This window comes from Poecilia reticulata, linkage group LG19, assembly GCF_000633615.1.
Source record: "Poecilia reticulata strain Guanapo linkage group LG19, Guppy_female_1.0+MT, whole genome shotgun sequence".
NCBI lineage: Eukaryota > Metazoa > Chordata > Actinopteri > Cyprinodontiformes > Poeciliidae > Poecilia > Poecilia reticulata.
The window spans coordinates 13,410,433-13,435,625 of record NC_024349.1 but is presented as its reverse complement, the minus strand read 5'-3'; the positions used below and the strand labels follow the sequence as shown (position 1 = coordinate 13,435,625).

Below are 25,193 nucleotides of genomic sequence, written 5' to 3'. Positions count from 1 at the left end.
AAATACAGTCAATGTAAAATAAACAAACAAAGAACATTGTAGTGTATAAAAACAAAATATAAGAATGAATCAATAAGCAACATAGAGTTAGGGTGAATCCAAAATAATCCTCGCTAATTTGGTCAAAATTCAACAAGGTTATGTGATCACTGCTGCTTATGTGAAAAGAGTATTAGGACAATCTGCATTTTCCTTTAAATCAATTACAATATGAAGTATACTCCCAACTGAGTTAGAACTATGCAAAGACAAAAAAAATATATAGTAAAAGTATGTAGGAACTTTTATAAATATCTAGATGTGTTAACGTTAAAAATAAATGGAACAAACAAAAAACAAACAAACCCAAAAGGAAACAAAAGTCATCTCTATTTAATTAGATGTCATCAGTGCAGGGTTGAGCACAAGGTAATAGGTTTTTATGTTTTAAGTGCCTTTTACTGAGTGTACTTTTTATGACACATATTATAGCACCGTCTTTAAATGGTATAAATTGCGTAGTTTTATGTACACTGTTGCTCTGTGTTTTAAGGACTGCAGATGGAAAATAGCTCGAAGACCTAAAGTCTGATGGAAAAAAGCATCTCTTCATATCGATATTATTAGTCCTCCTTAAACAAACTAAACAAAATATTTACAGCATGTTTTCATGGAGTCATTGCTTACGATCCAGAAAGGTAACACCTCAAAGAAGCACTTAATAAATTAAAAATTAACTACACAATTGAAAATATTTTTCGAATTAATATAATTGAAATAAAAGATGAAAATTTTGTTTTCTATCCACCTTCATAGGTGGTCTGCCAACTACCATAAAACACTATAAGAAGAAATATGTATTCACTTTCTACGACAGTATACACTATAGTATGTAGTGTATACTATGGGTTATAGTGGCTTCAACCATAGTATATTTTTATATACTCACACTTTTTTGTTTTACTTATGTTTCTTTCATTTAACCTAAAGCCAACATATTTACATACATATTCTTTTTTTTCCTTTGCAGACTTTTCTTTTCTTTCTTTCTTTTTTTTCTTTTTCTTTTTTTAGTTTTCATGGCACTGTTATAGTTCTATACAGGTTATCTTCGCCACGTTACAGGTCACGCAGGCGCAGTACACAGAACGTCATGGCTGACACAGGCTGGCCAGGCTGTGCGAAGAGTTTGAAAGGTGTTATTTTGGACTTGTGTGGAGTTTTGTATGACAGCGGGGAGGGAGACGGAGTTGCTATCCCTGGCTCCATAGAGGCTGTGAAAAGGTCAGTGTATGACTGTTTGCTTGTGGCGTTGTTTGAGATATTAAAGTTTATTTTTGCAGAAGTTCATATAGCACGGAGCGAAGAAATCGTGTCTGACTTACGACGGTTGTGCGCATTTTCTTATGGGATAGAAAGTCAAAAGTTGTGTATGCAATGCATTCATTCTGCATTGATTTAGCCATTTATCCCAACAACACAAGAACAGGCAAACTTTATGTTGCTGAAATTGAGTTTATCCCAGTAACCTTCATATCACTCTTGCTTTTTTTTTTTTTTTTATAGACTCAAAGAATCAGACCTGCAGCTGCGTTTCTGCACCAATGAGACCCAGGCAACCAGAGAGAAGTTCGTAGCCAAACTCCAAAGACTGGGCTTTGGCATTTCTGTATCTGAGGTCTTCCCTCCTGCCCCTGCAGCCATTGCTGTTCTCAAGGAGCGAGGTTTGAGGCCCCACCTACTGGTGCATGACGGTATTGCCCCTAAATATCCTAAAATAATTTTTAAAAAAGCAAAATAAATAAAGCTGTTCTGAGAAAATCTTAAGAGGCTGGAGATTGCATATCACTCTGAACATCCCATAATCCTGTCTTCATGGTGGCCAGTGGTGGTAGCAGCATGAAGCTATTCTTTTGTATGGTTGGAGTTGATCCATAAATCTTCCCTTCAACTCTGACCAGCTTCCTAATGTGGAGTTAGTAATCGATCTAAACATTAATAAAGCAATAAAAAGAATAGTTCTATTAATCTTTAAAAACAAATCCTCACTTGCTCATTCAAATATGACTTTTTGTTTTTTTTTTTGTTTGTTTGTTCTTTTTGCAGGACTTCTCCCTGAGTTTGATGCAGTAGATAAGACCAACCCAAACTGTGTGATCGTTGGAGACGCAGCAGAAAACTTCTCGTACCAGAACTTAAATGAGGCATTTAGGGTTTTGATAGGATTGGAAAAGCCAGTGTTATTCTCCCTTGGCCAGGGGTAATGATTTCTTTAAGCGCAAGACAAGACTGAATGTATTTCACAGATTTAGCTAAATGCTTCTGATTCTTTTTTCTTTTTTTTCTTACTGCTTTCTTAGGAGATACTATAAGGAGACAGATGGGTTAAAACTAGATGTTGGTGTTTACATGAAGGCCCTTGAGGTATGTTTTTTTTGTATCACTTGTTCAATTTGGCAGTTAGAAATAATTCTATCATAATGCCATCCTACTTATAACCTGAAGTTTCTTTTCCTTTCTAGTATGCCTGTGATTTAAAAGCAGAAGTAATTGGGAAGCCATCACCAACGTTCTTCCAGAGTGTTCTCAGTGACATGGGACTGAAACCACACGAGGTAAGTAGCAAGAAAGGATGCTGCATGTGGTCAGAGCACACCGATGAAGATTTGTCCTTAAAACTACACTAATTCGTTGGGTCAAATACGACTTCAAATTTAAGAGGAATTTGATTTGACCGACTCATAATCATATGGTTCCTTACACAAAGTGGTAAATTCAATTAGTCATTTCCTGATCTGGATAATTATGGTCGTACGTTCTTCAATTCATCCATTTGTCCATCCAATTGTAAAATTTTCTATCCTCAAATTTGCTCATCCGTTTGTCAATCCGATCGTCCATCTTTCTGTCCGTCCAATTTCTCATTTATCCGTCCGTTCGTCCACCCACCCACTCCTGCATTTAACTAATCATAGATCTGTCATCTATCCATCTGTGTTTTTCTTAAAAATCCATCAATCTGCGTATTTTTCTATCTGTCCATCCATTTGTTCTATTGCTATTTTTAAAAAAATCATACTTCAGAAATCTTAAAATATTTACTCACAAGATCGGTACACAACATTTCGGTATGCAGCCATTAAGCACTCAAAGTTTATGTATCAATATTCTTCTCTTCTTCACCACAATTTCAGGCTCTTATGATTGGAGATGACCTTGTGAATGATGTAGGAGGGGCCCAGCACTGTGGCATGAAAGGTGTGCAAGTCAGGACAGGCAAATACAGGTCAGTGATATCCTCAAGCCTGATAATTCATTTCATTTCAGCCACAAATGGTGCTATATCCAATATTTCCAACTCCTTTGCAACTGGGTTTGTTTTTTGAAGTTTCCTTAAAAGTTGAAAAAGTTTTCCAAATCTCTTAGAGATGTTGCAAAAAAAAAAAACACGCAGCAGTCTATTTTTAGAAACGTGTACCCCTTTAAAGGAAAGACGTGACCATATTTGGAGCAAAGTGCGTTGAGAAGACGAATGCTTATTTTCCACCACACGATGGCGCACTTTGAACACGTTTTCCTCCACAGACCCTCCTGTGGCCCAGACGACCCCGTTCTTTAATCTTCCAGATTTGTTTGTTTTAAGACTCTGCCAAAAATAGAGTTTATTCTCTCCCCCCACGTTGACCGCAACTTTTGAGTCACTGAGCGATTTATTGGCCCCAACCTGGGGATTACTGTAAGGCAGCTCTTAGGGTGTCATCACACGGAAGTTATGGCAGATTATTTTTAATGGTAAATGCTGTGCTTATGGTTTGAAGGAAAYAGAAACATTACTATGGGAATATGTTGATGCTTGTGTGGAACTGCACATTATGGCATGTCTGTTATGTGTTCCAAATCATAAATCCAGATCTTTTTTTTTTTTTTTTTGGATCTAAACCAGATTTCAATGTGTATTTTAGCTCAGATCGCCACTGAAATTTACATTGAAGATAATTTTGACACATTACCACAGGATTTGATGTGATGGATCCTCTTGTAGTTGCTCATGTTAAGTGAAAGGAAGTTATACATGGCTTTAATTATGTTTTATAGATAATAGTCAATGCTTTGCAGAAACCTCTGAGGCCTTCAGAGCGTTCTTTGGGTTTATGCTGGAAATAATTTCTCACACTCTTTTTTTTTTTTTTTTTTTTWATATTAATTGAGTGACTTCTGAAGACACTTTTGTGCACTGGATTTTATAGGAGTATCAGAATCAAGAGTACTGCATCCCGCACACTATCTTTTCAGATTTTTGTTTTTATTTTATCAGTGAAGTCTTTCAATTCGTAGCTGTGCTCCACTTTATGTCGGTCCATCGCATAAAATCTGAATAAAGGACATTAAAGTTTGCGGCTGCAATATAAAACAATTGAAGACTTCGTCCCAGGAACAGCAAAATAAATATCACACATTGTGCACTGTGAATGTGTTCGTGCTCTGTCTAAAGTGAGCTAAGACCAAATTAAATCTATCAATCATTGGTGGCTTAAAGCCATCTCACCAAAATGGGGTCACTACTATAATGTGTCTAATCATGAATCAACACCTACCCTCAATTGGCCAGAATCGGAAAGCAGCGTTTGTTCAGTGCAGATGTAAACCAGCTGGGTTTTGCCGTGGCATGGCAGGGCCTACTGCAGACTGTCACGGCAGTTTGTTTTTTTTTCTTTTTTTTTTTCTTTTTTTTTTTTGGTCATGATACCGAGACAACACTGAGTAATTTGCAAGAGCATCCGTCATTTTAACCCTGTAGTCAGACAACAGTTTCTCACAACTCAAAAACTATACCTCACCTTTGTGCAGTTATTCTTGTGCATTTATGGGATATTTGGATTTGTCTGTTTGCACTTTGCTGTGCTTTTTGTGTGTTTGGCTAGCATGCACATGCATGTATAGTTAACYCTACTTTGTGTTTGTGCCTGTATATAAGCTGGAAAGCCATCTTTGTATAGTGATTCAGCACAAGCTTAGGAGACGAGGCTATTCTGGGTGAAGCTCTCAGTGGAATAGGCTCAGTTCATGTGGTTTATGTTCCTCCACAATGTTGCTCTAACAGTTTCAGTCAGTTGGGCTCCAGAACGCAGAGACTCTGAAGAATGTCTGTCAYATTTAAGCTAAACACAGGATAAGGCCGATTATATTATATCACCTCTTGACTCATCTCATTATGTGGATGTAAGCAAGATGAATGGAGCAAAGGAACGTATGTGCTATCAGTTTTTGGCCTTATCGCAGCTGCTGCTGGATATTTCTATAATCRCTAAGCTCAGGGACTGGTGTAGCCAGTTTGTCGCATGTYTGGTAAAAAGAAGAGGCTGTTATGTAGTGGAACTGTCTTGGTGCTTCTGATATCAGGTGTGTCAGTGCAACAGATCATCCAAATGTTGCTCTATAGYAGCTCTTGAGGACTGAAGCTGGCAACCCCTCATCAAGGAGAATGAATATTTTGCCCAACTTTGAAAGCCTTCGCCTGYGGATTCAGSTCAATGTTCTGGTTGTTGACCAATAAGTTTTCTTTTCAGTTCCCACTRCCCCTACAGTTATYCCAAGATTATCTTACAAGTCAGACAAGGTTTTGAGAAAATTATCCCTTTTTACAATGTAGATTTCCTTTGTTTGCAGTTAAAGGTTTTCTAAAAATGTAACTTCGTTTCTGCTTTTGTCACTTATTATGGTCACAAATAGTTATTTTGTAAAAAAAAAAAAAAAAAAAAAGTCTCAAAGTTTAATTTAATAGATTTTTCTTTTAAAATGAAGAAACCGCTTTGCTAATAGACGTAAACTAGAAATGAAAAAGGGGATTATGTTGGTATTTCAAAATAAAAGAAGAAATAAAACCCATGATTTCTTCAGTTTTTTCTTAGTAATTTTACCAAACCAGTAATTAAGAAAGAAYGGATTGTGTTGAAATTTCAACATAAAACTCAAGACACCAATAAAAGAAAATTCTATTTTATATAGTTGTATTTTATAGTTTGGATCACTACTAGTAGATTCACTAAAGATTAAAAATTTATTGTCAAGTCTTTTCAAAAAACCACATTCTGCACATCGTCTTCAAAGTAAAGGTTCAGGTTTTTCTCAGAATACATTGTTGCAAATCTAAGTTCCACATTTCTAGTAGGACTGAGAAAAATCACCTGATGGCATTTCAAATTAAAACTCAAGCATCATGTTTCCATTGCTTGTTTGGGCCAAAACAAGCCCAAGCAAGAAAAAAAATTACTCGTTTTGCTATGCACCAAGTGGCAAGCACTATTAACTTATCTACTTTTTTTTTTTTTTTTTTACACTGCATACAGCAATTACAACAACTTTAGGACATCTAAACAGACATTTATGTCTTAAACAGAACCAGCTCATAATATTTAAAGTCTCTCAAATGGCCAATTTTACATACAGMGTGTCTGAAAGAAATAAGAGTAACTGTGACAGTAATGGTGTTTCAGAGAGCCATGGGAGACGTGAGATTTAACATTGTTTAGGCAAACAGCCCGGGTGAACCCTGGCCTGCTCAGAGGAGCTATAAACCCTCAGTCAGATCTGTGAAAACACAGCTGTTTCCAAGTCAACCAGATGCTGCACAGACCTCCAATTCCCATCAGGTTTGAATGAAGGCAGCCTCAAAATACCCCAGACCCAGTGACGGGGCAGGAAGGTGAAAAGGATACAAATATTAGACAAATCAGACATAAGGGGCTATTGGAAAAACTGTGGCTGAGAAACGCTCCCCGGTTGGTTTCGCTTAAGATTTACGGCTACAATGAATACATAGTACCATTTAAACGTTTTGTCTCATCTCTTTTCTTTTTTTTTCTTTTTCTTTTCAAATAAAACCTGAAAAGTGTACGTTGCTTTTATATTCATTGCTTCAAAAATATAGCAAGGATTACATTTTTCACACRTGACAAACTTTTGGCAGATGCCTACTGTTRAATTTTTGTTGTTGCTGCTRCTGAGGAAAATGTAATAATGTTGACTAAAAGACTTGTCGCGAATAATCCATTCCCCCCCACCTCCCCAAAGTCTTTTCCTCAATCTTTAAGTTTCCATACAGCATGTTTGCATGTTACATGCATCGTTGCTTTCTAGAAATAACGAGGYTAAGGCCTTGGCAGAAATGAATGCCGATGTGTAGGCAGATCATGGGGATAATTGTAACAAAGCCGTTCTGCTAGTGCTCAGCTTTTCCTGGTTCTGAAATAATGAGCTACAGTTAGTGCAATCCAAAGGAGCCCTTTGCTCTTTAATACAGAACAGGTTTTCAGAGTGGGGCCTTTGAGTGAAATGTGGCTGGATTTTACATGAGGTGTGTGGGAAACCTGAGTCCTGATGTTAATCAGCTGCATGGAGACAAATGTGCCAACAGCGTGCTCTGCTCCAACCTTTGTTCAACCTTTTAGATTTTTGTTGTTGAGTGTTGAGTTGCAGCCAGGGAGTTAGAGGTGTATAAAATTTTAAACATTATTTTCCCTGTGTAAACATTTGGGCAAAAAAAAAACCTCTCAAGCGGCTCCTTTACGCTAACTCCAACTTTATCCCTACGCTTAGAGATGCTGTAAAAGCTGCAAGATTATGGCAGGTAGAGTCATCATTCAGCTTTTTTTTTTTAAATAAAAGTGTAGTATGGATTTTTATTCAGTCTCCCTGAACAACAAACCTCCTTTTGGCTGGGATTACGGCTGCGATCGTTTGGGGATTTATTTTTGCCGGCTTTGTACACGCAGACTCTCAATAACTCGAGCTCAATCAGATTGGATGGGTGGGGTCTGTAAACATGAATTTCCGATTTTTTTTTTCCCGGATATTCTTTGACTGGGCCATTCTAATGCATGAATATAGTCATGTAGGATACTATTGAAAAGTTCATTTATTTTAGTAACTGGACTTACTAAGTAAAACACCATTCAGCTTAATTACACAAAGACTGATGTTTTAAAGCCTTGGTTTCTGCTAACTGTTATGAATAATAAAGACAATGACATTTAGAATTAGAATGTTAGATCAGACCAATAAAAAGATTAGCTCAGGCATGTGGACTTAATGGGAAAGTATGTATAACAGCTGCTTAAAGGTCATTTCTAAAATATGATGTTAATCTGAATAACAAGTGTCATCATAACCTTTATTCTAACTTAATTAATATATCTTTACTGTAAGCTTTGATTGAAACAATTTCAGTATAGCTCCGACTATGCGTTAAGGTTTATTGTTCTGCTAACAATTTAACCTCACTTCCAGTATGAACTATTTTATAGCTTCTTTACGGTGTTTCTGACAGGACTGTCTTTTATTTGGCTCTATCAATATTCCATTAAACTGAGCAGCTTTCCTGTCCCAGCTGAAAACAGCATCCCTACAGTGTTGCATGATGCTGCAACACTGTGTTTCATCATAGGCATGTTTATTGGCTTTCTTCCTCTCTTCCATAAAGGTCCAATTATGGGAGTGCACGAGTCCTTTCAACAGATTTTCCCACCTGAGCTGTAGCTCTCTGCTGCTCCTCCAGCTTATAATACAAATGAAAGTACAAGGCCTCTTGGCTGCTTCTCTGATTAATGCTGACCTCGCCTGGTTTAGGTTAGGTCGAATGTTCACACTATGTGTCACTTTCCATTTTCAGATCAAAACAAATGCTCGCCACACTTTGTTTCTATGAAATGTTGAAAAGATAATGTTGTCTTTCCACTTTGTATTGTGCAACACGCTGTGTTCGTCTTTTACATCACATCGACTGAGGCAACACTGAAGGTTTTGGTTGAAATGTAACACATTGTGAAAATAGATCGAGGGGTGTGAAACGTTTTGCAACAAACCAAGGCAGGTACTGAACCAAAACAGCTAAGTTGCAAGCAATAAAAAGAAAGAATCTTAAACGGAAGATCTCAAAGTGCCAATCAAGAATTGAAAAGAGGAACTAAACATTTGGATCTTTGTGGTCTCTTCACGGGGCTGTTTTTGTCATCACACATTTTATATATTAATATAAGCAAATTAAAAGCCGTGTTCTAGATTTTAGTACCGTGTGTTACCAGAGTATGACGCAGCCACTTGAATTCTGTGTTTTTGTTCTTGCTTTTTCTGTCCTGTGGCTTCTTGCTGTTTTCTCGATTTTGGACAGGGATCTCCCACAGTCTCTGACCTTAGCTGGTCCTGTGCTCTTTGTTGCTTGTTCTCTTATCTTCAGGGAGCTGCATCAGCACGGAACTGGGGCGCTTTGAAGCAATTTAAAAGCGGCTTCACGTCACACTGCCTCCTTACATCCCATTTTGTAACATGATTTCATTGCTGCTGCTGCTGCTGGTTTGTTTTCTTTTTTCTTTCAGATGAAACACAGATTTTCTAAAACTCTCCGTACACGTCGACATCTTTTTTGTCTCTGTAGCAGTGTGTCAGATCTTAACCAGCCATTGATGAGTACTTGTTGCATTTCTGATGAAATCTGGCAGAGAGTTCATACACACAGCAGTAACCGTCTTTACTGCTGTGTGTAGGTTTACACTGTAAACCTCCCACTCTGGCCAGCACGTCACTGCTAATGGGAACATTGGGAAACAAGCAGACCGAGCCAGATTAAGACTCTCAGGAGGGAGAGAGTGCGAGTCCCCGATGATACGAAACCACAGTGCAAGTTCACTGAAACCGCACCCAGGCTTGTGCCCTCTCAGTCGGCGGTCGTCACAGAGGGACGCAACAGGAAGCAAGCTCTGCACTGGGGGGGTCAGTGGTCATGTGATTATAATCCAGATAAGTGTTCCTCCTGCAGTTTAACTGCACTTTTCTCAAGGAACAAAAAATCCACATGACAACAAACCACATTTTTTGGCAATTGGCATAAAATTATCGCATAAAAAAAAAAAGGGTTAGAAGTATTTCAGGGTGTCGGAACACCCTGAAGTGTGTGCTACTTTAGGATCATAAATAGGAAAGGAAAGGATTTGCGTTTTTAATAAACGACTCCCTCTGAGCAAGCCCTTGGCAAAGAGCTTGAGAACTGCTTTTGCAGTTGTTGACACTACAGCAAATATGTAACTTCCCTGAAACGTCCACTTATTGTAACCACAGCTCTCTGTTCCTTTTAATCAGTATTATTAGTCCAACATGACTCATTTCCAGAGGCCAACTTAAAGATTTTTATTTTATCTACAGGAACAGTTTTCATTCATTTGAAGTTAAATAAAAGTAGTATGTGTGGCAGTTTTATATAAACAGTGCCCTCCATGATTTTTGACACCCCCAAAAGGAAGGTGTAAAAATCATGCTATGAGGCGGAGATTTTATTACGCAACATTAACAGTAGTGCAATATTTCTGCTGTCGAGATTGCATGCAGCTTTATTTTGCTAATTCCATAGAACTTTGTCATCTATAAAATTTCACAGTGTCTATACTTAGAAGGAGGGGGACGTTTAACTCTTCTTCCCGGAATTTTTATTTTTTATTTTTTTTGTTATGGAGAAATACTCCATAACAAATTTTCGGTTTTCTCCTCCGCCAAATTGTCATTTTAAATACTCTGGTATTTTATACAGTGTATGATGCTTTCCAACAAGCTTTCCACGTTCTTCAGAATATAAATACACCCACAGAATCACACCTTCGCCTTTCTACTTACCGGTATCCATGAGATGGATTTTCCGTTGCTCACCTTTGTTTTACATCAAATATGCTAAGGAGTGTTTATTACCAAATAGCTCAATCTTGTCTTATCTTAGACCTTGTAGTATTTAGGACTCTCCACCTGTTTAGGTTCATTATAAAAGTGCTTACAGTCTTTTTTTAGTCTTACCTTTGGAGCAAGCATTGGTAAATGGTTGCTGGAAAATTTGCTACATCCAGCAGCTGTTTTAGAGTCTTGATCTTTTTGGTCCAGTTCTTTAACACTGAGCGTTGGAGATTTTGCTCTCTCCTTCTCTTAATTCATGGTAGTTAAATTATCTTTGGTCCCCATACAGTCTGGTTTGTCATTGTCCCAGTCGTTTTAATCTTTTCATTTATTCCATTCGACTGCGTACGTGTCGAGGCGACTTCTAGGCGATGTTTGTAGATCAAGACACACCTCTTGTCTAGGACTGAGATAATTTAACTTTGTTCACCTCATACTTTATCCAAGGCAAACAAGAACTAAAACCTGAAATGTTAAAAAAAAAAATGCTTGAGTTACATCTGTTTCATTAAATTGGAATATAAAGAATTGCCATCTAGACTTCACAAAGGAATTCCCCCATATCTGAAACATACCGTCATTGACCATGTTATTTGGTGCACCCGTTCAATTGCTTGCTAAAAGAAATGGAGAATTGGCCAATCACATGGCTGGAACTGTTTTCATCTGGGCAAATAGGTGTAGTAAGGAAGGTTTACTGAAGTTTGGGCCAAGCATCATGAAGGGTAAGAAAGGTGATATGAACACCAGGTAGCAAAAAATATAACCGAGGCTCTTTATTTTACAGGGTCACCAAAATTGGACAATGAGAGATTGGAAAAAAAACATTATCCATCCAAAATAAACCCACTACCAACTTTACTTGCCTGTGGATGTTTTGGGAACTGTAATCTGAATCTAGACCCAACTCTCCAGGAGAACTGGTTGTCTTGAATAAAAAAATATTAAAATTAATTGTAAAAGGTAGTTTTCCTTTTGAATGGGCCTACATTTTGTATAAGCTCAGTAAATGGATCTACACTAACGTATCTAAAAAATAAAAAAAAAATCCCTTCTCAAAATTTGTTTTTAATATGTTAGGCAGTGGCTTGCATTACAGGCAGCTTACTTATAATGCACTTCCTTATTTAGTTTAGAATGAATGGTGGGAATTGTGTAACCAGGGTTATAAAGTACAGAGGTTAGTGCGTCTTATCAGTGAAGCTGTTGTGTTTGTGCAAAAAAATCACACATATATGCACAAGTGCAAGCTTGTAAATGAATAATATCAGTTGGTGCACAGTTACCCCCAGATGGTCACTATGCAAATATCCAGACATTACTGTAACTGCTCCATTTTCCTGCAGTCAGTCGTCAGAACCACGATGGCCTGAGACTGAATAGGGAATGAGCATAGAAGGAATGTGGGTCAGCGTCACAGTGAGGCACTGCTACCCGTAGAGGTGGTACAGTATATTTTGATGGAAAGGTACACAAGAAGGCTTAACACTCATTTGTCACACATTGTACTACTAAAACGCCTGTTATCTATTGCCGCATGAGGAATGTGAGGATCCTGTAACTTTGAAACAGTGTGAACATCTAGGAGTAGTTTTTGTGGTCCTAATGCTACAGTGGCGATAATTGTTGTCCAGCCTCCACATCAAAGTGTTTGTGGAGATGAAAGGAAAGTCTCCAGGAGCAACGACCTTTTAGCAACTGATCAAAGTTGGATATTAGAGTTGGATCATTGAATCATTAGAGCTTCTCTCTCTCTCTCTCTCTCTCTCTCTCTCTCTCTCTCTCTCTCTCTCTCTCTCTCATATAGAAATTGCTAAATCGATGTGTTCACCGTCACATTTACAGTAGCTTGGTTGCAATATTTTGTTGACTTATATTTTTTCAATAATAATAAAATGATAAAAAGTTGAAACCAGATATTTACAGAAACTGTACAAAAAGACTAAACCTTTCCTATTTAGTTGAGTTAGCTGTAATTTTGGCTAAATCCTCTGGACAGAGCTGGTCTAACTTTTAGGCCTCTTTGATATCAAAGACATTTTCAGCTCTGAGATCATGGCTTTGTGATGGCAACTCCAAAACATTGACTTTGTTGTTCTTATGCCTCTTTGTAAATAATTTGGTCCCATACCTGGGACTCATTTATCACTGTGCCCACCGCTGCATTTGACAATAAACTGTTTTACTTCATTTACTGTTTTTGGTGCCACCATTTTGGATGGTAGCACTATTGTGCTGTTAAGAGACTGCAGTCAGAAAAACATAAATGCCTGGTGAATTTAACATTTAAGTGTAACAGACACTGCATTCTTTGGTAAAGGACAGGACACATTTTCAGAGGACATTAACAGAGCAGCCTGATCAGTCAGGCTAGGGATTTTGTTAAAGCAGCTATAAAACACCGTAAATGTGTTACTGTAGGATTTATGTGCGTCTGCAGAAAGCACATGCTCTTTCCTATCCAATCTCCTCCTCATTGACTCGACTAGGCATCGGACCGAACATAAGACCGTAGTGATTACGGCTGGCCTTTGTTCTGTGCAGACCTGTGTCACTGAACCTCGACAGGGTGGCTATGTCTTCTGTAGCAGCAGCTTAATCTTCTTTACAAACCGAGCAGTGCCCCTAGCTTAGCTCTCAGGTACATACTGTATTTCAACCTGGCTTATCTTTCATTCCTCCATCGGTGTCCGATAACGTCTGTAACATAATTTATGTCACCTTCTATATTTAATACCCTTCTCTGTAGGTTTCACCTATGCAACTCTATAATCTCTCACCCACTTATTGTGCCTTTAATTCTCAGGGTAGTGTTTTTTTTGTAGAACCAGATTCTTCTTCTTGCAGTCATGCCTTTGCAGGTTCAGTCTGAGTCACACTTTGACCACACAATTGCTCGGCTTTGTGACGCCTTTTCCTCCGTAGGCAAGAGTATGGTCGAGCAGAACGGCGCAGTCCCACACACCCTGTCCTTTTTTAACCACTGTTTGCAGATGAGTTTTGTCTGTGTGGGAAGGAAATGGAGTTATCTCAGTGCAACTCGTCTCCATTGAGGTTGTAAACTTGTCAAAGGATCGTCAGCTCACCAGTTTGTGTTTCTAAATGTGTCACTTCAGTCGGTTTGCTTCCACGGCACAATCCACAAAGACACCGTTTTATGCTCACAACCTCATTCGAAGAGAAAATGAAAAGCATTCTGACTCATTTAGGGATTTTTGTTATCGAGCTAGGGCGTTTTGAGTCGAGCTGTTTATTTTTCAATGATTTATCCCACCCAATTTCGACATAACACATTTTATCTGTGCGTTTATTCAAATTTTGATATCGAGTTGTGCCAAAACAACATAAAAATATAAAAATGCATATTGAATATGCATGTATGCACATTCTTGTCTGCCAGCTGTACATTTCTATGCACCTCCTTTGTGAGCAGCTGGTGAAACACTTGCATGGTAAATGGGAACATGCATGTTACAAAAAGGTTAGTATTTCCTTTGCTGTATCTCTTTTATTTTTAATAGATGGCACATGAAAGCTTGTTTTTGTTTTGTTGCCTTCCCCCCCACTCCTTGCATCTTCACTCCACACTGATCTTTTTTTTGCTTCCAAAGAATTAAAGCGCATTAGAATGCCACTCTTTTCATTTTCATAGAATTACACAGGTTACATTTACAAATGGGTAAAGTTCATAGGATTTTTATTTTTCTTTCAATTGAAATTTTAGTTTATTTATACCTGGATCAGCTTCTTTGTACACCCATTTCATGATTGTGTGCTGCCATTTCATTGCTATACCTTCATTGAGTTTTGACATGGTTCTACCTTTTAGAACTCTTAATAATTTCTGGCATATCATTTAAAGTTCAAATCCAGGAAAGAGAGTGAAAGTAAATTGTGCCTGTATAGAGTAATGCAGTATTGCCCCTCCTCTACTTGTTGCTGATGCACAATGCTTCCTTTTTTTTTTTTACAACAAAGGCCGTTTTGGTTTTTGGAAGAATTTCTAATTGCCAAACCAACTCCAGTTGCTGCTGTGCCAGACAAAAAAAAAAAAAACAACTGTCAGTCTAATAAAATGTTGAGGACTATGTTTAAAGTTTTAGAGCTTTAAACATGGTGGTAAATGAAGGAATTTGTCTGGAGAAATGTAGGAAATCAGCACGCTGAATTATGAAATCTCAACTGTCAGCAGACAGCACACTTTTCCAGAAAGCCTGTTGTCCTCAGCACCATGTGGTGACTGTTTCCTCCGGCCTCCTTCGAAGCTTATTTTTTGTTGGAACTCAATAAAATATCAATTATTAACCTAGGTTCTTTCTCTTTTTTTTTTATGGTAATACCAGACTGCCACAACAAGACAAAAGAGCTGACCGGGCCTTAGCCTCTGACCTCCACAACTGTACTTTTCCACCCTTTGACAGAGAAAACAAAAAGTGTTGAAGAATCTGAGCACTAAAGTCCACAAGCAAAAGCGTTGAGCAGCTTCTTTAACACACAAAGGAAAATTCTTTGCCGTTTGAACGGATAATCAGTCCTGCTGAGCAATTCCTAATTGCCAACCTAATCAGCCAAGCATGGTGTGAATTTGGGGATATGCCTAGTTAATGTTATTTGCCACCGTTTATCCAAATGCATGTTTGCTTGGGTGTGCACACGAATGCATTATGCGTGTCTGAAGCAAGTGACTCAGCAGAACCGCGTCGCTATCTTAAAACACTCATTCAGAGAGATACTCAAATAAAAGCTGTGCAACTCGTCAGCAACACTGCAAATAATAACACGCTGGTTAAAAGCCTGTGGTAAGATCTGGGTCACTTGAAGCTCCGCATACTGAGCAAATACCAACAGCTGTGAAATAATGAACTTCTTAAAATGCATTTAAGAAGACGAAGATGTTCAGTAACGGTTTGTGTCCTCTGGTCTGTAATGTTTGGAAAAGCTGAAAGTTTCCAGTGGGAGGGAGTTGACGCTTCTGACTTTCTCTCTTGCAAAAAACTCTGCCTGGCTCTCTCAGGAGGCTTTTTTTTTTTTTTTTTTTCTATACAGCAGCAGGGTGAGTGGAAAAAGGAAAGCAAATCTAGTTGCTCATCATGCTGCACGTAGGGAACCCCCTTTGAGTCCAGCTCGCCTGAAAACAGCGGTTAATCAGAGTGAAGTGTGAACACCGTACTGCAGCTGTTTGCTGCTTGTGAGTCAACATTGCACATCTTTACAGAGAAAAGGGATACGTCTGTTGCCACAACATGCGAAAAGATGGTGGTTCGTCATTGTTCCGTTGGGCTGTTTATTTTAGTAAGGCCTTGTAATACAGATAAAGGAGGGAGAGATATGAAAACATAGCCTTGAGTTGATTGGGATGAAACCACGCTGCATCTCGGTTGGCCTGGAGCTCTTCACATTTTTGAGCATTTAAACTGTGATCACATTCTCGCCCTCAAGGCCATTAAGTCTCCCGTAGCGTTACTGGGTTTAGGGAAAACACGAGCAGCTGCTCACCTTCGTTGCGACTGCCCCGGGGTTGGAGCAGGGAGCTTTGTCTTGTGTTTGGCATCTAATATCCACCCACAAGGCTTGGCTGAACATAACGGCTATAGTTATCATGCAGTCATGTTTGCGTTCAGGTTGTGTGTCTGTGTAGGTAGCTTTATTATGAAAATACAATCCTTCCCATTACTCTTTCCCTGATTCACTAGTTTGGTATGAAAATTTCCACTTCATCTCCGACGGTTTGCTGTCATAACAAATCCGCCCTCGTTGTTGTTTTTTGGTGATTTGCAGCAGTTACACGTAGGTGTTTTTTGCGAACTTTAAAGCTTTTGTGTTTTGTCATGAAAACCACATTTGGAAACATTTAATAACCTTACTGCAGCAGTCAGATGGGAGCGTGACATGCAAAACCGCCCAATCAAGAAATGTTCGGTTACTTTATTTTGGAGATTAACCAAGAACTCGGTTGTTGACCGAAATCGGCTGGTTTTCTTGCTTGCTTGACAGACCAAGTGGGAAACTCAAAAAATGAATAAATAAATAAAAATTCCCTGTTTGGTTATACAGAATGCTCATGCTATCAACATCTCTTTTTCAGCGTGGAAGCTGTTACTGAGGAAATTGAACCCAAAGTTAGCAATCTATAGTATCGGCATGATCAGTGAGGCGTTTAAAAATGAGGTCAGAGGAAGAACAAGATTCGATTAGCTATTTTAAAGTCTTTTCCGCAACATGTGAAAACACATCTGTGCTTCAATTAGGTTGAGAAAGATAACAGTAAAGTATGGTGTCTGTGTTTTTTTATGATTTTCTCTGTCTATTAATGAACATATTGGATTTAAAATGTTGGCAGCTTTTTTTTGGAAATCTGAGTGTGAAGATCATCATCTGCAAACTAGTGAACATCAAAGGAGACTGATGTGTTTTTTTTTTCAGTGGTATCAGATTTAGAAGTGTTGATCTCTAATATAAGATAACATAACATAGAACTGACCCTGCTAGGAGAAAAAACGGTTTACTTTTACCAACACATTATTTGTGTGTCATTTTTCAAATCCTTTCTTCTGCACTACTATCTTGTTTAATTATGGAGGAGAAATAAGAGATGTGTGCTTCCAGTAGATGAACAAAGTAGTGACCTACATTCAACTATACCTCAAACATGGTTTATTTTCCATTGCATGTTAATCATACCAGCATCCAACAAATGGGACCAAATAAGACAAATTGATACCAGTCAGAATTTGTCATAGTAAATTACAGCACCCCATTCAGTTTCACATAAAATCTTTTCTAACTTATGTTTGCTTCTGTAGAAATTTTTATAAATATGGAAGCCACAGAACACTTCCATATTTCTGTTTTTGTCACTGTAGTTTTTCCCCATTTGGGACAGGGGAAGTAGAACTAAAGTAACAATAATTGCACGCTTGCTACTATTACGCAGGGGTCATGAACATGTTGATAAACGTTTGTTTATCCAATTTGAATGTGCTTTTGAATACTTTGCTGATATGAATCAAAATGTTCTTCATGTAATGTTCTTTAACCAGAGGACATGTAATTCAGAAACAAATGCCGTCTTTAGACGTTTTTCCTTGCACGTTATCACTTTAAAGTTAGCTCTGATTGCCTGGCCTCCTTCATCACAAACAAAATGGTCATTTCAGTGTGATGGGAGCAATTTTTTCTTTTTTTTTTTTTGCCTAATCTGACATTTTTAACTTATTTTAGTTTATGTCAGCTTAAATTGAATTTTCAGTACAGTTTCTAGACTTTTATGGGTGTTTGTTGTGGTAAATCCCACCTATCCACAGCAATCTTGAATCATTTTACCCTCATCAAGAGTTCCAAAATTCTGCCAACATCTGTTTTTAGTGCAGTGGGAAAGTGTATCAGTCCAGCATCAAATTACCATGCGACACAGTTTTGGGCAGTTACAGTACCTTGCCAAGTTTAACTTTTCCACATTTTGGGAGATTAAAACTACTAACTACCATGCCATTTGTTGGGATTTTATGTAATAGAAGAACACGCGTTACGGCACAGTGGTGATGTGGAAGGAAAACGAGATATGGTTTTATATAAGTATATATTATTTTACAAGCAAAAATCTGAAAAGATTTTGCCGTTGTTATTTATGATGCATTTGAGGATTAGGTCAGGCTTGAGGTTTTGCTAGTATGTCCGCATTTTTTTTACAAAAGAGGTCCCCAGCATAGTGAAATGAGCTAAATACAATTGCACGAAGTCCCGCATTGTCGTTCCAGGTCAGTTATGAACCATTTTATGACGCTTTTTTTTATTTTATTTTTTTTTTGGCATAAACCCCAATAAAAAAGTTTTGTATTTGACATCTGTAACAGCTCAAGGCACATGAGTACTTTTGCAAGACCCTGTATAATCCTGAGCTCCAATTAACGTTGATGCATACACAACTTTTAAAATCTTTAAAAGTGCAGGCTCATTTGCTGTCCTTCCCACAGGCTCGTCTAGATGTTGCTCTTATTTACCAAGTCACAGGTTTTGTAGCAGTCAAGGTTAAGATGCTACAACTAACAAGGGGAAAGAGTTACCATTTTTTGGACATATTGCATCTTGAAACCGGCTTTAACGTCATATTTTATTTGGGACGTAGTTTAGGAAACACATTCAGGTAGGCATTTTGGTCATTTGACACCAAGTCCCCATATAGATAATCAAGGTCAAAACAATAATAACCGTGGTTGTCACGGACCAAGATTGTTTCCATTTACATTGCAAGAAAAACAAAACAATTTTTTATCCTGGTTTGTTTTTTTGTCACCATCTTCCCACCATAACTACTAAGTAGTTCACTGCTGGCTCTGGTTRAACTTTTTATCTCAACCCCCTGCTTCATGCCTGCTTCATATCTGCGCCATCTGCACTCACTCAGCTGAAACACCTACTCAGCAAAAAAGGTGGAGAGGTTAAGAGAGAAGTATAAATCGAAACTAAGTTTACATTATGTGACAGATTTGCTTCCCTCGGTCTTGTGCGCGTGTTTCTCATTCATGTTTCCTGTGTGGTGGCCAGTAGCGTTTGGGAGAGTTGTCACGTCTTCTTTACCTTGCGGGCAGTTGCCTTGACAATGYATGCAATCAAAACAACAATGGAGTAGTTCTTCTAACGAGARGTTTAATGATCCCSTTTCCCTTTTTTTTCTGTGCGGTGTCTTATCTGTGTTTATCTCCCATCCACAGCTGACTTTCACAAACAAGTTTGCACTTTTTATGACTCATTTGGGTCCACTTTCATTTCATCATGGCACAGTCTGTACTCACAAACTGTTTATAGAGACTGGTGGTATATTAACCACCTGTAAGTTCTCTAAACCACCATCGTCTCAGTAATGCATGAAGACCGTTCACTTGCAACATGGGTTCAGCTTTTATAATGTCTGACATGGGCAGGATTAGAGGTTTACAAATGCATCTTTAAAACACATACAGAGCAGAGAAGAGATTAATTTCTAAAACATTAAGTAGTTTAAGTCCTTGAGTCATTCCAAATACACAGCTATGAAGGCCCAACTTTCAGTTGAGTAAATCAAAATGGATTTCAAATGGTGTGATAAAAGTGAAATCAGTCAGACTTAAATGTTGCTTGTACAGAGATAAAAAAAAAAAGGTTTGGTTGTACCTTTGGTTAAAGATCAACCACACAAAGATGAACCTCTTGTATTTCCTTCTATGCAGAATTTTATGGTTTGCATATCAGTCTGCTAACTGGTTCAAGCTAGAACAGGGGTTCCCATTTTAATGTGCTTACTCAAAGGGATTTTCCAAGTGTCTGTGTTAGACATACCGTCTAATCTGCCTTTATTAATGCATTTCTGTAGGTTGTCCATTAAACGGATTTAGAGTTTTGTTMCTAATTTGACAATTTGCATTCTTTCCCGAACATCTCGTTTACCATGTTTCTGACTGGGGTTGTAAATATTTTGAACACTAGTAAGGTGTGGCATTTACCTCAAAAGAAATTATGCTGTAATTCACTTTRGTCAGCCCCTACAGGTGGCCGGGAGGTTGRAAATTGCTACCATATTGTAACACTCTTTTGAAGAGTAACTGGTGTTAATCAGTGAAAAATATTTAGGKTTTTTTTTATTTTTGAATGTTAATTCCTTCCAAAGGATGTTTAATTGTTTCAAACATACATGTAGGAAAATTTTAAGTATATGCTWTGACCTGTGGATAATTATTTCAGGCTCACATGAATGATAACAGCAGATAACAGGAAGRCTTAATTTTTGTAATGAGTAAATATACCATATGTATCCTATCGGTGGGGATAAAAACCTTTTCAGTATGTGTAGGTAAAGATTTTTGCAACACAGAGCTATAAGAAGCATTTGGAAAGTGTGTTTCTTTATGACATCTCTAGACATGTCTGCAGTTCATTCATGCTGCAAGAAAGCAAGAGAGAGCAAGACTTTCAGCACACAGCAGTTCCGTTTTATCATAGGCAACAACTGTACATTAAACTATGTTAACATGGACTAATGGCATGTTAGATTTGCCTTATAATGCATAGAGAGCATTCACTTCCCACATCCATTAGGATACTCATGTCCTATCAAATGCGCAAGACTCAACTGTTCAAAATATGCATTAAGCTTAATAAGCCCAGGCCAGTGACTGGGGAGGTCATAAAGTCAAATTTCTGATCTTTTCCTGAGCAGGAAATGCACCATGCTTAAGCACTGCCAGGTCAAGCCAACAATAACACTGCTAGTTGTGGATGTTGTTACTTTTCAACATTGCTTTATCTTCCAGGWTGCTATGGTTTAACTTTTCTTCTGCGTAACATCTGAGTTTTTTTTTTTTTTTTCATCTAATTATTTTACCCAGTTGTTTGAATGTATTTATTTTACAACTACTCAGTATAACTTCCAAGTTGCAACTAATCAAATAAGATGATATCACCCTATACTACATGTGGTGGATAAAAGACAAGCTAAAGCTGAAAGTAGTTATCATTTTTAAACATATACGTATTTTAGAAACTGAAAAATTGTTCTAATCTTATAAACTTTATTCTCACAAACGGCTTATTTAGTTACCTGCCTGGTAACTTTGTTAAAGCTTTGTCTTTGTCATGGGAGGAAGTATGTTGTGTTCTTTTACCTCAGGCTTTCAGTGATTTTTTTGTTTTTGTTTTTAATAAACAATAAAATAGCCAATTTTGATTGAATTTGTCTTATGGCTCTAAGTTAAATGTGTCGTTTAAGGAAGCAAATTCAACTTTATGGTGTAATCTTATCTAATCTTACAGAGAACATGATTTGGAATGATACTCCAAGCAATTCTGTTGCTATTATGTGTACCTTTGTAACAGTACAAACAAACAAACTAAAAACTCCCCAATTATACAACAGAAACAATAATWATTATTTTTAGCAAGATTTCTGCCCGGTGCATTATAATTATACACTACTTTTCCAGGTTCCACATGCAAAGTAAATCTTGTGGTGACTTAATAACTTTAATTCAGAGAAACACTTTGCTCTGTCAACGTGTTAGCAGCTGTGCTGGCCAAAATCCCTGACTGCTGCTGCTGTCTACCTCCTACTTCATGGCTGACCTCATCGCTGCACAAAGGCTGCGCAGTGTCGGTCAGTCGCGGAGGCCGAACGGATCTGCTTATGCGGTATTGATATTGCGCTGACCTGAAGGGCACGGAGCAAGCCGCAGATTACCTCACCGGTAACACTAGATGCGTTGTCCTGAATTTTGCATGGTCACATTGACCTGGTTGCTCCTCTATTATTCATGGCAGAGATTGGAAAGCAGCAAAATGAATACACGCAGACATGCWTGCATGCGTGGATATCTGGAGGACGGGAGCAAAGGGACATTTGAAAGATTTAATAGCGCAAAAGGTAAAAGAGGCAATGCGGTTGAATTCACTGCTTGAAACCTAAGAGCCATGTGACCGACTTGCTTGTGAGTTCATGCCTCCGTGTGCGTGTGTAAACTCTATCAGTCCTCGGGCAGAAAAGGGTGCGGGAGTAATTCTGCACAGGAGACATAACACCCCGACCATTAGTGCAGCAGCTCACATAACCCAAGCGCTGGCAGCTGACAGACATGCGTAAACACATGGCACCGCTTCCCCCGTATTCAACGTGGCTTCAGTATTCAACACCTCTCTGCCCCCACCACCACCACCTCCAGGCCTCTTCTTTCTAGCGCTACACTTGGGCAGCTCACAAATATTTGCCATGGTTCTCCGCAGGCTCTCAGAAGCGAGGATTAATGGTGGTGTGTGCCGCACGGCCGTAGCCAGACAAAGAGTCCCCATCTGGAGCTCCAACCCGTGACTGAGGGACAGAACAGAGGCAGCACACAGAGTCTGGTCTAGGCCAGTCTGAGAAGCGGGTGTGTGTGTGTGTGGTGGGGGGGTATCTATAGGCTCCCCTTTATAAATGAACAGGACTCCTGTAGTTGAATGAAAAGGGTGTCCATGTCTTTTGATGTGATTGGGAGGAAAAGGGTCTTGCATGCCGACCCTGGGCCGGGTGCCACACCAAATGGATTACATTTCCTCCACCAGCTGATTAAACAGCCATATCTGCATCCATCAGTGGACCCTGATCCAAAGAAAGGCATTAGTCAGTGGGGGAGATGTGAACYATTGGGGCACGCTTTGTGAAGCTTTCCCACAATTTAGGAGCAAAGGCAGAGCCAAGATTATGATTGTAACCTCAACCAGTCTGAGACCTTTTTAGTTGAGTTTTCAACAGCAAACAGTTTTCACTTAAAGAAAACCTTTTCCCAGGCATAACTTTTATGACCACTGACAGATGGGCCTTCACCTACGCATTGCTATTTAATCACTTTCTACTTCCATGTCAACTCTGTAAGCAAATATTTTCCTGTTAATGTTCCTGTTTCAGTTTATTTTTCATKGTAGTTCAGCGTTTTCTTCAATTATCATTGAATATCTGAACAGCAATCAAATACAGCGACTTACAATCTTGACAAATGTGTTTATATCTTTATATCCAACAAGATGCCAATGCCTGTGTGTGGCTATTTCCATTAAAGATCAATTGGAGGGTATTTTTTCTTTCACGGTTTGATAACTGGATAAGGGAATTGTTAAATGCTTTTTGTGTCGAGTCCATCACTTAAAGTTGACTCTTGCTAATGTTACACAATTTCTCCAGTTGGACCATATTCTGTAAAGTGTGTCTTTATGTGGTCTCGGGGAAAGGTGAATCTTTTTTTAAGGAACATGTTGTGTCAACCCACTCTTCTCTAGTGGGTGGTTCTTCTTTCATGTGATAGTATTCTTACTTCCAGCCTACGGTTATTCAGGATTATCATGAATTTTTGTCATAAAAGAAGTCAAATCTTCCATAGCTTATTTCAACCATGTAATATTTTCTGAAAACGTTCTAAGACACCCCATTTACTCATATCAGTTTAGACCAGTTGACTCATCCATGCAACCTCCTGCTGGTAGATATCATTCATCAACACCGTGAGTAGACTGTCAGTTGTCAAAGCAGGTACGGATAAAGACATAGTTGGTTAAAAAAAACAACAAAAAAAAGCAACTACAAATGTACAACATGATAAAAAGTCTAAATCAGAACAGGTAAAGTGAACACTGGTTGTCATAGCATTTAGAGGCAGGGATATTTATATAGCATAGTTTATTGGGTACAATGGTACTAGCCTTGTTTTCTGATTGCGATTTAGTGATTGTGGAAGCCTTTGGCGTAAATTGAACTCATTGTCATGTCCAAGAAACCTGTTGGAGATGATTTGAACAGAAAGGTTGCATTTTTTTTTTTTTTTTGCTGAAAGTGGCCAAATTCAGGTGTTGGAGCCAAAATGAGTTGTAGAATCTGGTATTTATGTCTTGAAATGTTTTCCCTTGGGTGTGTGTGTTCCAGTTTGTCTGTTTCAGTTAGATGCCAAAATAGTAAAGGTTTAGAACGCACCGTTGCAGCTGGTGATGAAGGTCAGAAGCATGCACTGCCCTGCATTTCTGTAACACAGGCAGCTACACGGATACCCTCTTTTAACAGCACTAATAACTCCGCAAAATTTATTGCAAACAAACATTATTTTTATTGCTCTGCTATTCCTTCTTAGAGACTATAAAGCTGTTTCTACTSGGACATATTTCCACAGAAGCTCATCAGGGTGGTCTGTATTCTAATTCTGGCTTGTGTGGGTTATTTTTAAGCCATCTTGTCCACTTTATAAGCCGCCATTCTGCGTTTTTTTTTTTTTTTTTTTTTATCACATGAGAGCTAGATTCCATGTTTACAGATTCTCGTGTAGCAGCTGCTCCTTCCTGTTTCTTACGGTTTCACTTGTCACCCTGCAGGCCAAGTGACGAGAGGCACCCAGCTGTGACCGCCGATGCAACTGTGGACAACCTGGCCCACGCTGTGGATGTGATCCTCGGTCAGAGAGGGCGTGGCGCCTGAGAACGCTCCGCTTGCTGTGGCCCAGAGCCATCCGGGCCCACTGTCACACTGCAGCGCTAACTTATGGCTCATAAAAGTGTCGTTTCGTATGAGGAGGTTCCTCTGTGTTGAGGTCGTTGAAGAAAAATGTGAAAARAATTACCAGAACTATTCCCATGTTGTCTAACCACTATAAACTGTGCTGTTAAACATGGGAGCRGATCAGCCATCTGCTTGCCCTACATAGTGTTAACCTAACTGCAGTGAAACTTATCCTAGATGGTTGTAAATGCTCTCGAGCTGCGCTGTTCATTTGTCGGTACACGATTGGCATAGACGGGATACCTCCAGCTTGACACGAACGAGCACGTAACCAGCTGCTGATCGACGGTTAGATGTGGAAAGTCGAGGCGTTCAGAGTCGTTGGAAACACGTAGAGAAGTGCAGCTGAGAATGACTGGTGATCAAGTTGTTGTACGTGTCATAACACAAATGATGACTGTGCTTATCAAATGGATTATATCATGCATTTAGTTGGAAAATAAAGATATTTTATCCTCTTGAA

At 38.6% G+C, this 25,193-nt stretch overlaps 1 protein-coding gene across 1 annotated transcript; it reads left to right on the top strand.

Moving 5' to 3' along the window:
- The first annotated feature begins 1,097 nt into the window (after nt 1-1,097).
- On the top strand, nt 1,098-25,193 carry lhpp (phospholysine phosphohistidine inorganic pyrophosphate phosphatase). Its single transcript, XM_008437140.2, has 7 exons — nt 1,098-1,263; nt 1,546-1,733; nt 2,086-2,239; nt 2,340-2,403; nt 2,502-2,594; nt 3,174-3,265; nt 24,547-25,193. Exons 1-7 carry the CDS (start codon nt 1,133-1,135, stop codon nt 24,647-24,649), a joined length of 825 nt encoding a protein of 274 aa, XP_008435362.1. The 5' UTR covers nt 1,098-1,132; the 3' UTR covers nt 24,650-25,193.

Coding starts and splice junctions, on each gene's coding strand:
- lhpp (XM_008437140.2), top strand. CDS start 1,133: ATGGCTGACACAGGCTGGCCAGGCTGTGCGAAGAGTTTGAAAGGTGTT. Junction 1,734..2,085: donor CCACCTACTGGTGCATGACG/GTATTGCCCCTA, acceptor TTCTTTTTGCAG/GACTTCTCCCTGAGTTTGAT. Junction 3,266..24,546: donor GTCAGGACAGGCAAATACAG/GTCAGTGATATC, acceptor GTCACCCTGCAG/GCCAAGTGACGAGAGGCACC.